The sequence below is a fragment of the Corvus brachyrhynchos genome, unplaced genomic scaffold, assembly GCF_000691975.1.
Source record: "Corvus brachyrhynchos isolate BGI_N302 unplaced genomic scaffold, ASM69197v1 scaffold255, whole genome shotgun sequence".
Lineage (NCBI taxonomy): Eukaryota > Metazoa > Chordata > Aves > Passeriformes > Corvidae > Corvus > Corvus brachyrhynchos.
Window position 1 is genome coordinate 2,480,232 of NW_008238358.1, and position 12,686 is coordinate 2,492,917.

Here is a 12,686-nt window from a genome sequence, read left to right on the forward strand (position 1 = left end):
GAAATTGTGTGGAGACTCACTGGTGCATGTATGATATTAGACCTTTACATTTAAAATTTTTCTTTTTTTGTTTGCTCACTAGATTCTATGGTATATTATATGTAATTCATTCATTGCATGCTTGACTTTGCAGCTGTTGCAGGAAAAATCCAATTATTTTAATGTTTTCTTCTCTGTAGATCCCTGTTCCCAATCTTATTTCTTTTGCTGAAGCTCTTGAAGTTGGTTACAGCAAATACAAAAATCCCTATCACAATCTGATCCATGCAGCTGACGTTACTCAAACTGTGCATTACATAATGATTCACACTGGCATCATGGTAAGAGAAGTACTGTGAAGTTCAATTTACTTCTTTTCTCAGACTCTGCTGCTTTGAATAAATGCGTACATGTGTCTTTTCTAGAGGAAAAAGCTCAGCTGAAAATTTTGCAGAGAGAGATTCAAAACTACTATTCAGGCTGTGAACTTTATTTCATTTTTACAGTTCTTCCAGGCTAAACTTCTCTCGATGCAGAGGGAACAAGGAAGAAAAAAATAATCCTTAAATCATTTTTGCTTTTCATCGCCTGGAATTAGGTATTTTATATCATATTTACTGAGATAGATTTGCAGGAGTGGGCAGGTGAGAATTTTTTACTTTCACATCAGAGCATGGGAGGTGTGATCAGGCAAGGAAGCTTTAGTATCTGCAGAGGTCCTGGCTGTTGAAAGATGTACTGAATCAGTTCAGGCTTAGAATATCGTCATGGAATGGCTTGGGTTGGAAGGGACCTTAAAGACAACTCAGTTCCAACTGCCCTGCCATAGGCAAGGACGCCTTCCACTAGACCAGGCTGCTCAAAGCCCCATCCAGCCTGGCCTTGAACTCTGAAACTGCTTTTTCCTTTAGTTTTTAACCTTCTTTAGGACCACTCTTGCATACTCCATATGCCTATAGTAGGCAGGCTATTGCAATTGCCTTGAAATATCACAATATTTTAAATTATTTATTTGGGAACTGAAATTAATCTGTGAAAGCATTTTTATTTCTAAACACCTTAAATTTAATACCAGCAGTGGAAGTCTCCTCACTATCAGCTTGCTAGGCAAAAGTAAATACTGACTAAAAGAAAATGGGCATTGCTGTCAATGGCTTTTTGATCATTTGTCTTCACTCTGAATACAGTTGTTTAAAAAACTCCCAATGAACAAAAAACAACAAATGAAACAGCTGGGAAGAAACAGTGTCTGATTTCTGTTTGCAGAGCTATGAAACAAGTCCAGAAGACTTTGGAAAGAAAAAATTTAGAGGTGACTCTGGATGTTTTTGCTCCTGTATACACAATAAATGACAGTCAATAACTTATGTTAAGCCTTTTCTCACTTAAAATGCCTTTGGCTTCAGGGTGGGCAAGGAAAGGTTCCCAGGCATTACGCATTTTTATTCTACTGTTTGAAGGAAGCATTTTGCTTCTAAGTATCCAGTGTTTAAAGCTGTATGTTAACTCCAATACTACTTAAGTGTAGCCCAGTGTCTTCACCAGCCAAGATTCCTTTTTAGATTGAGAAGTTTTCTTGAGAAAGGACTTCCATATCAGACTGAAGCAGAGGCTAGACAGTTCTTGCCAAGAGGGGTCCAAACCAAGGTTTTTGTATATAATATTCACCTATAAAAATAATATTTTAGTAAAAGAAAATTCTTGAAGATATTAGATTGCTGTTGCTATTCTACCCTTGTCTTCTACCGTAAGATTAACTGCAAGAGTTAAGTGATATGAGCCATGTCTTGGTTGCACGTATACACCTGGATCAGGAACTTAACAGGAGGAAAATCCTTTTGTCTCATTATAACCATTCCTCTGGCCCTTTGTATCTGTGCCACTCTGCCCTTCAAAAAAGGCAATAGCATTCAGATTTTCCTTCTGATGCCAGGACAAGGTTCCAAATTCCAGAGCTATCCTATTAATTTTGGGATGTTTAGCCATTGATTAAACCACTTTGAAAGACACTTTATCTCTGAACACTGAATGAAGGAATCCGTTTCATATTTGAATATCTGCTATTTCACTGGCTGCACGTGAGTGTGAGAAAGGCCTTTCCAGCACGAGTTTTACAGTATTGACATCTTAACCTTCTAACTGCCTTTGAGGTGGTTTGGACAACTATTTTCAAAAAGGTTAAGGCTTTACTGCTGCAAAATCTCATTAATGTTGCAACACTGCTACAAAATATTTCTGTAAAATTAGTCCAGGTTTAATTCACATTTTAATTGCCAAATTATGATATTGAATTGTGATATTTCCCTGCCCATAGCAGGGGAGATTGGAACCAGATGATCTTTAAGGTCTCTTCTAACCCTAACCATTCTATGTTTCTATGGTTCTATGATACTGGAAAGTTCTTGGAAAGATATCTAACTAGGACAACACTTAGTCAAGGGTGCCTTCAAACAGATGTACTTGCCAGGCAGAAGGAACATTTATGGAAATCAGTGTTTGAAAGAGGGCCTAGTGATTCTGCAGCTTGCAAAGTATTTCTCTCCCAAATGTCACTTGCAATTTGAGAAAGCATCAGTATCATGAAAATGTTCTATTTAACTTGCTGGATTTTTTTTTCCCTGTTGCCTCGTTAACCCTCCAGTACCCAACTCAGTAACAATTTGGCGTTTGCTTCTCAAGCCAATAGTTTTCAGAGCATGTCCATTGTAATACTTTTATTTTTTAACTCTCCTGTATCTCTGATAAATACTTGGATTAGAGTAAATCTGATGTGATTCTAGATCAAATTCCTGTGGGGTTTTTTTTTGCAGATTGGTTTGCACTTTGAAGTTTTTGTGCTTTCATTGTCTCTTAAGGACCTGATACCGATTCCAAATCTTGCAAAGGGTTGCTATCTTCCTTGTTTATTTCTGAAACACATACTGAAGCAAATGTTTCCAAGACCTGGGGTTTAGGAAATCTTTTGCATGGTTCCTGTTGTTGAGGTCATATGTTTTGTACCTTTTACAGGAAGCTGGAAAACACCCGTATTTCCACATTTGCCAAAAAAATTTGGCTAATCAGAGCTTATGCTTCTCCACAAGCCCCTAGAGAGATTTTGGTGAAGAATAACACATATTCAGAGCTGCTGTTAAAGAAATAAAATAATCATTATATTTTTCAAAAGTTGCTGTCTATCTTAAGAAAGAAGATCCGGCCACCTCAAATCAATGTTAGAATATTAGATATCACAGATGGCAGACAGTCTATTAATCCTCCCAAGAGATTAAATCCCAGATGATGTAACTGAAATGTATAACTCAAGGTTACGTTTATGAAGTTTTCATCTTTATAAAGGTTTAAGAATCCAAGTCCCAGGGAATACATCTTGTAAAGAACTTTTGAGTCATCGATCATCTTCCCACCATCCCTTTTCTCCTCCCACGTACCTGTATTGCTCAAAGAAAAGGAAAAAATGTCTTTACTGCCAATAAGTGCATTGTGAGACTCCATTTCTTACTCAGTTTTTAATCCATCATCACTAACAAAAAAATAGTTTCAACTATTATTATTCAACTATTATTCAATTATTATTATTCAACTATTTCAACTATTCGAACTTGTAAGTTGAAATGTATCTATTTACATGTAAGCAACACAAAGTACTTCAATAGAAGTTGCAATTTACGTTATCAATTACAAATACGAGATGTAGTATCTTTCAGGAGGGAAGCAGGTTTCAGCTCTTCTCAGTCTTGCAGACCCCCAGATATTCGTTTTTCCCTCTCCCTTTCAGAAACACACTTATTAACTGGCTCTCTAAGAGTTTTTTTCTACTCCCTTATAAATTCTTTAGCTGAAGGAGTTCTCTGGTTTGATTACTGATCCCAATTTTGACTGTACAGCTAGTGTGTGTGGAATACTTGCTCTTCTATGTATGAATGTATGAAGTCTCTGCATAGCCCATGGATATTGTTTGTGAGGAATGTTCTTCTGCCTGTGAATGCATTGTCTAGAAATTATTTTATTTGCTACAAAAGCTGACCTTTGAAAAGTCATCTTAAAGAAAAGTTTATGTTCAGCTTTCATTACTAATAATTTCTGTGTTTCTGTTCTATTTGGTATGTTGAAAACATTGTGAAAGCCAGGACTGGTCATGGCCTGGTTTCTTGTGACACACAATATGATGAAGGTCATTGTTTCCATTTTTAGAACTGCTTACAGTACATTCTCATTCCTCTGTCTGTGACCTTTCTAGACCTATACTGCTTCTCCAACAGTCAGTACTTGTTCCTCAGCAGCCTTATTTTGTCACTGAATGACCTACTTAATTATTCTCACATTGCTTATGAATCTTGACTGTTTCCTTTCTTCTTATTTGAAAGAATAACAACTATTGGCAACTTGTACTACATCTGACAGCTTATACATTTCATATCCATTCTTGCACACGTATGTGCATATTCAGATGCATGAAGTTGAGATCATTCTTTGATCCTTTAGTACAGAAGCTTACTTGTATGCCAGAAACATCTGAAATATGTGAGGAAATGCTTGACTGGCACTTGACTGAATCAGTCCTATGATTGTGGGGGTTAATTATCATATGATTTTTCTACCCCCATCTTTAGATGGAGTAAATTTTCTCCTCAAGGACTTTTTATCATTCAAGAAAGAGAACTTGAAAGAAGATAATAGAGGTTATTTTACAAACTGAGCAATACTGAACGGCTTCATTTAGCAAGAGTTATGAAAGGGCTCAAAACTCAGGGTCTGCATTATTTTGTATACATGACCTACATTACATTTTGTTCTGTGTAACTTTATACTAGCCTTGTGCACTTTTTTTTTTTTTTTTTTTTGCATCAGTACAAAGTATGATAAAATTTAGAAGAGAAAAATCTCCACGGGCTTAATTTTAGTGCTATGTACACTAAAATATAGATAATGCTAATTTTGTACCTTCAATTTATTATTAACTGTATCTATAGTTTACTAAAAGAAAAATTATAACCTAAACTTCATATTAGGTTTTTTTAGATTAATATACTGTAATTTGGCAAGTGCCATGGGTGGCTAACAGATTAGATACTCAAAGTAGTTGCAGAGTAAACTGTGTAATTCTTTTGATAACTTCATATATTTTTGGCTGCCAATATTTACTTTGCTAGTGACCATAAGGATGTTAACTTGCTCTCAGAGAAATTGTAAGTACAAAGACTTGTTTAATTGTATAATAGTCAAGTGCTTTGGATATACAGCTATCTGGAGTAAGACAAGAGGAAAGTTTATGTAAGTTGAAGGTAATGCAAAATATATTCAGCACTGTAGGGTTTAATCTGACTTCAGCTATTATCAAAAATGTGACTATGATTTGTTTTTCATTTACCAGCACTGGCTCACAGAACTGGAAATTTTAGCAATGATCTTTGCAGCTGCCGTCCATGATTATGAACATACTGGGACCACGAACAATTTTCATATTCAGACAAGGTAAGTGAAGTGGTCTCCTAAGAGTCACATCTGGAGTTTGCAGTTCATTGAGATCCTTGCTGAACTGTTTCATAACTCTTATTACTAAAGCCAGGAGGGTAGCCATGTCAATCCTGATTTTACAAATTGCTTCCTTGACTTCTGTACAGTTAATGGGATCACTCACATGATCAAAAACTGTAGAAAAGTAATGAGATAGCTCCGTAATGTCTGAAATAATTCCGTTTTGGGGCTGATATAGCAAGAGAAACTTCAAAAAGATCCAGAACATGCAGAGGATGCACTTGAAACTCCCTCACCCCTCTGCTCACTTAAATTCTGATACTACTGACTCAAAAACTTCTTCCACTGTATCCCCATAAAAATGCCTTGTCACTTACAGCAATGTGCTTACATTTTGTTTCACTTTGTGTATTAAATTTAGAGGGTCTTGGTGCAGAGGGAGAAACTTTCAAGTACAGCTTTAGAAATACCTAGCACGAGCCCTTTCCCAGCATGTTTTGAAAGCAGATACAAAAAGGAAATCCAGAAAGGAGTCCAGTTTGAAAGTTAGGCTAACTGCATTCTCCTGCAGGTGTAGCATATCACTCTAGCTGCTGGACCCGTAGAAGAGCATATACTTCTCTCCCTTAAAATATTTTCAGCTTATCAAAGGAAAATCCCTGACCAATCCATTACTGAGTGAAAAATGGTACATTTGATACTTAACCTAGTACAAACAACCTTATTTTTATCTTACACTAAGCTATACTTTGTTTTTAGTATCCTCAGATGAGGAGTTAGCTTTAGCTGCTCTTTAAAAAAACAATCAGCATAGCACTGGCATATTCTAACAAAACAGCTCAGTGCTAGAAATATTATTACTTTGAACAGAATTGTCCTCACACTCACCTATATGGATAAATTCCCCAATGGTTACATTTAAATTTAATCTATAACATAGTTGTTCTCCAAGATGTGGCCTTCAATAATGAAAAAATGCTAGATTTGCAGCTGAAATAAGGACACAATTCTTTTCTCCCTCAGCATAGTCTGGCTAAAAATAAACTTCAGTTTGTAGTTCCAAGTTTATATTAGTTTTCTATTTTTGTCCTTAATATTTTGCTCTGAAGTATTGCAAGAGTGGAAAACTAATTAAGCTGATAGTTTTAAATTTTACTCAGGCATATTTGCAAACAGGTATTTGTTATGTGATGTAGCTCATTCTTCTCTCCTCATGTAACTTGGCCCTGATGTGCCATCCCAGACTGTGATTCCAAGCTTCTTTTGCCTGAGGAAAACTGATGGAATGAATGGCTGCCAAAATCATAGGAAATCTTAGCACTGCTTAAGCCTAGTCATAAGTAGCTATGTTGATCAAAGTGTGCTTCATAAACATATGTGATTGTCATAACAGATTTTCCCATGATTTTAGTTAGATTATGGTTGTAAACATATTGATTATTTAGGGTGGTTATGGTTCGTTCCTCTAACATTCCCAATCCTCTTTAAATTATTTAGGTTCCTTGGTACCATACATGACAATATATACTGTTGCTCAACAGAGCAAGGGGTTAAATTTAGTTTATTTATGTCAGAGTAAGCTGCACTGCTAAATCAACACACCTTTCTTCTAGTACAGACTTGTCAGTGGACCAAATTGAAATATTCAGGAATAGTTTGTCAGAACAGAATTGTAGCAGAGAGGGGACTCCTGGGGTTGCCTAGCAGGTCAGATCAGGTCTTGGGGAAACAAATTCCCCAAGAATTAATGGTGTTTGAAGCTAAGTATGATAAATCCATGCCACATCAAAATTTGTGAATATCTCAGTGTAATTTTGGAATTGTACATTAGTCTTTGATTAGGAAGGAAAGGATACTGTTAAGTGTGCTAACATTATGTTATGGGTCTTTCTTTAGTAAGCACTTGAGTGCAATCAAATTGCAGCTTAGCATCTCTACCATCCCATTGTAATGAGGCTCAAGGTTTCTGTGTTTTTCTGAGAAAAGATGGTGGCTGTTTAAAACATATGAAATGGAAACTTTTTAATACTTTATTATTTACAGCATCTTCTGATAATGAGTAGCATGGGCCAAAGCACTTCCCTCAGAGCAGGGGGAGTAACTTCTTAATACCCATGCTATGTGTGGAGCCCTGCTGTTGGTGAACATATTGCATTTTAAATGGTTGTATTATGTTAGTGTACTCTTGTAACCTAATTAGAGCATGTCTGATGCTCTATTATCCTATCTATAGTCAAAAAGCTCAAAGATCTCACAAATTTTTGCCACAGTTAGGTCATATCAATAAAACATCACACATTTGAAAATATGACTTTCCCACAAACAGTGGGAAATTTGGCATAATGATAATTTTTTATGCATTTAAGATGGAAAATTTATCAGTATTTGTTACAATAGGGACAAATGCACATAGTTTGATATATCTGTATCTATCTCTATATATGTATCTATAGTCAATATTTCCCATGGAGAATGCATATTCCTACCTTTCTCAGAGTCATCATTGGAACATTTTTACAAAATCTGCCTTTTGTCCTCCACACTAGGTCAGATGTTGCTATACTGTACAATGATCGTTCTGTTCTTGAAAATCATCATGTAAGTGCTGCTTATAGACTCATGCAGGAAGAAGAGATGAACATCCTTGCAAATCTAAACAAAGATGACTGGAGGTAAGACTTGCTGTGACATTCAGAAATACTCCCAGTATTTAAAAATAATAAAAACCACCAGGCCTTCCCTGTGGAGTCTATTTTAAGAGTTCAAATTACAGGAAGTTGACACTGGAAACAGTAGTGGATATTAGAGCCTAGGGAAGGCTGCTGCGTTGTTAAGTACTGTTTGGGAGACTCCATATAATTTTCCAAGTGAGGTTGTTCATTTATGAAGCACAGTGCTGGAGTGTGTGGACAGTGCCTCAGATGAGATAGCCCTTTAGGAAAACCACAATGCTGCCTGAGCTAGGTTGCCTTTGTCCGACATAACCAGTGGGTTGAAAACACAATGAAGGGTCACACTCTGCTGCCAGCTTGAGCTCTACTGCCCCTGGGATTTCAGCAGAGTCACGTCTTGGTTAAGCATTAGAAAATGAATTGTCTGGACAGTCCAAAAATAATAAAGGCCCAGAAGCACTACAGAAATTTCTTTTTCTTCTTAATTTTAGTGTAATACCTGAAGAAAATTTGGACAGCTGAAAGCAATTGATATATCACAAATAATAAGACCCGTAAGGCTAAAATTCAGGTGTTGGATTAAGACTCTCTCCATTATTAAAAAGGAAATGTTATCTTTGTATATTGTTGATGGATACATATTGCATTTAAAATTTGAGTTTTCTGTGTGTTTCTGTAAACGTAGATATTATTCAGCGACCTTAAAAGACCACTTGCAGACAAGTGGACTGTGAAGTTCAGAGAGATATGTTCTGCTTCCAGGAAAGTCTCCCACTGTGAATGATGGTACCAGGAGTAACAAAGCTAAACACTGCTTTACTTGTATTTTCACAAAACTATACATTTATGAAGGAATATGTGAATACCAGATCAAATTTTGCTGTGGTGTATATTTACAGGTGAAGGACTGTTTTATGTGCTAGATTATAAGATTTTACTTATTTACATAGTGAGAACACCCCTAAATAAAGCATTTATTCAATGTATGTCTGCTGGCCCTTCCAGGTTTCAATTAATTATTATTCTGTACATGTTTTAAAAAAATATTAAAAACATTTATAATTTTTTTATTTAATACAAAATGAGAGAGGAAGCATACACTTTTTAGTTCTCTTAAAATAATTCTTTTCAGAGGATACTCATTTGGGTTTAGTTATCAGAAGGTTTGTGTTGCACATTTAGTTCTGTAGAAATTTCACCAGAAGTAAGTAGGAAACTTCATTGATAACTGCCTACACACCTAGATTTTCAATGCCAACATGAGCCAGCCGTGCTTCTCTTGAAACTATTTGGGGCCTGATAGTTTTGGGGCTGATAGGCCTCTGTGACCCTATTTTTGCTTGTCCTAACTATTGAGCATGGAGAAAATGATTGTGCCCGTACAATGCCATCAGAAAGTCATATTCATATTCATAATTTTAGAGGGAAAAGTATTTTCGAATCTTCAGACATGTTGCCTTGAGTACATTTTTTTTGAAGTGGAGTTGTTTCATATTGCATCCTACCAGAGAATGCTTCCAAGTAGAAAGGGGCAGATGAATTTCAGTTCAGGAGTGTTCCACAGATGGCTTGAAAACACTTATATGTGTCCCCAGTCCTGGCTTCTTCATTACTGGAGACCACCATAAATCAGTATAGTTTAGGAATACCTGCAGCAAGATACAGTGGCTCCAGCTGATAGAAATCTGGCTGCCAGCTAGTACAGTTTATCCCAGTCATTCCCTTTCGTTATGTCACTGAGGAAAAGAGTAATACAATGAAAACCAAATATTTGCCAATGGAAAGAGGAGCCTGTCATTTCCAGGTTGTGATGTTCGTATGTACTGCTCTGGTGGACTGCAAACAAAATAAAGGGGGGAATGTGATAGGCTCTCTTCACATTTCTGAAGCACACACTTCTCTGCATAGATTTTTTGGGCAGGTCTTCCCACAGTTCTTTGTCCAGTTCAGTTGTGGACTGTTTTCTCTAACTTTTGTTGCATTTTATTTCTCTGTGGTTTTTGAACCTGTGATAAATTACCACGTTCTTTTGGAACTTGCTCAATCACATGCTGGCTCTGTTTTCACTTCCTTTTCAATCTCTTCTCAGTGTAACCCAATTATGTTTTCCTAGAAGATGTTTAGTTTTGCAAATTTTGTTTGTATAGAGTGGCTACACAGATTCTAGTATATGCAGCCAGTTTGAAGCTGGTGAGATTTGGCAACAAGAGAAAAGTAGAATTTATCACCTCTTTTTGGGCATATTCAGTACAATGTAGAAGAAATTTATGAATGGACTAATAGGCTCAAGAGTCTAAACTAGGACATTCAGTTCCATGTTTTTTTATTAGCTCAGCAATTGTAGTCTGTACTTTGAAGCCAGCAGTAAATTCCAAAGTGCTGGTCTGTGCCAACCTGCACAACCTGTTTCAATGTGATAGTTCAATTTAGAGGGTCAGTCATGGAAATGACAGTTTCCTGGTCTTCATTCCTAATATCCAGAAATTCCTGTTACCCTGTCATTTCATTGGTGCAATGATGGATCTGGTAGCCACTTACCAGAAGCTCTTATTTGAGTGAGTTTCTTGGATCTATACTGAAACTCATGCTGGTAAACTAACAGTTTTGAAGGTTGCACTGAATCAAGTTGGCAGTAAATTGAAATGATAATCTGTTCAACTTTTTAATATACTTCCTGGCACTGATTCATTTCTTTACTTCTGTCGTATCTATTTTCTTTAGTTGCAGAAATTTCATTTTTCAAAAATTTAACACTGCTGACTATTAAAACTGAGGTTCTGCTAATTCTAGCAAGATGAAGCAACGTGACTGAAATTACTTTATGGTATTCCATTTTCTCTTCTACATGTTAACATTAGGAAGATAAATGTGCTAATAAACTTCCAGCTTCAATTAAGTCTAAAACTTAGGCTTCTGGTCTGAGCTGGGGAACACTGCCAGCGTTCTGAGGATGATGTCCTTTGTGGATAATGCATGCAACATTCATAGTAATTTTTCAGTCTTTTCTCAGCTCTGAAAATACATTCTGGTCTTTGATATTATCTTGTTTCTCTCACTTAGTGCTCTTAAATAACTAAAGAGGGATCCTCATTTGTCCCCTTTTCTCCTTTGCTTTACCAGATTTCCAGTGTTCCAGCACCCCATGTGTAATATTGTTATAGGTGGTGGGGCAGTATTAATGTCTCAAACCATCCCAGTCATAAGGCATCCAGTGATATATTGCCTGATTATAAAAAAAAGATGAACAAACCAGCATGTATTCTATGTAATGCATAATGAACAACATTCTTTCACAAAGTCCCTTGGGATTCTTCTGGCTGAGGATTCCTATAATTTGAAGACGAGGCTTATGTCTTCAGTTCCCACCTTGCTTTTGCTCATCTTAATCTCTTCCTGAATTTTTTGATTAGTTTCCAGCTGACTAAATGTCTTTGTCATTGACAAATCCAGGTAAAGCTGGTTTCTATTTATTGGTTAACTACTTTTCCGAGAAATTCACGTTGCCACTCCTTGTCTCTTTATTACAGCATTGTTCATGTAATTTTTTCACATAGTCTTGCATCTGTGTTGTTTTACAGTATCCTATCCATAGGACTTATGGCTATGAGGAGGGTTAAGAAAGGATGCCAGCACAGAACATGACAGTTTACTTAAGTGGAGATGGTAGACTCAAACTCAGTAATCTTCTGGTTTTGGGCCTGAAAGATTGCCATGTGCTGTACGTGAATTCTGTTACCACTTCCCTTCATAGCAGGACAACATCTATGTGTCTTTTTGCCATGGCAGCAGGTATCTGTATTATCCTGATGTTTGTAGTTGTGGACTGCTTAATGAAGATTGGGAGGGATTTCTGTCCAAGAGTTACCTAAGAGACCAGCTGAGGTCTCCTACAATATGGAAGTTGAGACAGTCTTTTTTCCCTGGGAAGCAATTTGGTAATGGGATCAGTCCAAGAGTAACCTTCTGTGCAATGATAGCAGATGAAGTATTTCTAGCTCTCGTAGAGCTTTATCTACCATTTCCCCATCAGATCTCAATTTTCTATCCCTCTAATTATGGTGGATACAGGCGCAGGTAGTTAACAACTGCAGGAAACTCTCTTTTGCTGTAAAGCAGATTTTTAGTGGCCTGAAATCTTCAGAAGTGTGTGACAGCACAGTGCTAGACTATTTGATCCTTATTCAGGTGTTGGAGGTAAGAATTAGGGTTTTTTCTGCTGCTGTGACGATATGAATAAACTGAAAGTGTGGTTTTGCTTCTCTGTGTGTGTGTCTTGTGTAGAAGGGGTGAGATGTCTTGTGAGTAGGGGTGAACTTATTTCTGATTACTCTAAAAAGTTCAGACATTGAAAGTTCCTAAGAAAATCTCCTGTACAAAAGAGAAGTGATAATTATCTCAGTCTTAAAAACAACAGGGTCTAACAATGCAGATCCCTCATTTTTCTTGTAGTGTTAGCTGTTTTTTTTCTTTTGTTTTGCTTTTATTTTTTTAATGGGTTTGACTGTTTTTGAAGGGTACACTTTCAAAGCAATGTGGAGGAGGAACAGTTGGGATGCAAAA

At 36.6% G+C, this 12,686-nt stretch overlaps 1 protein-coding gene across 9 annotated transcripts in view; it reads left to right on the forward strand.

Moving 5' to 3' along the window:
* The window catches only part of PDE1A (phosphodiesterase 1A), a 179,703-nt gene that overhangs the window by 138,101 nt on the left and 28,916 nt on the right, over positions 1 to 12,686 (forward strand). For all 9 annotated transcript variants that reach the window (XM_017735736.1, XM_017735737.1, XM_008634709.2 and 6 more), the window contains 3 exons: positions 180 to 320; positions 5,351 to 5,451; positions 8,001 to 8,126. In XM_017735736.1, the coding sequence (XP_017591225.1) occupies positions 180 to 320; positions 5,351 to 5,451; positions 8,001 to 8,126 (368 nt within the window). The remainder of the gene's footprint in view (positions 1 to 179; positions 321 to 5,350; positions 5,452 to 8,000; positions 8,127 to 12,686) is intronic.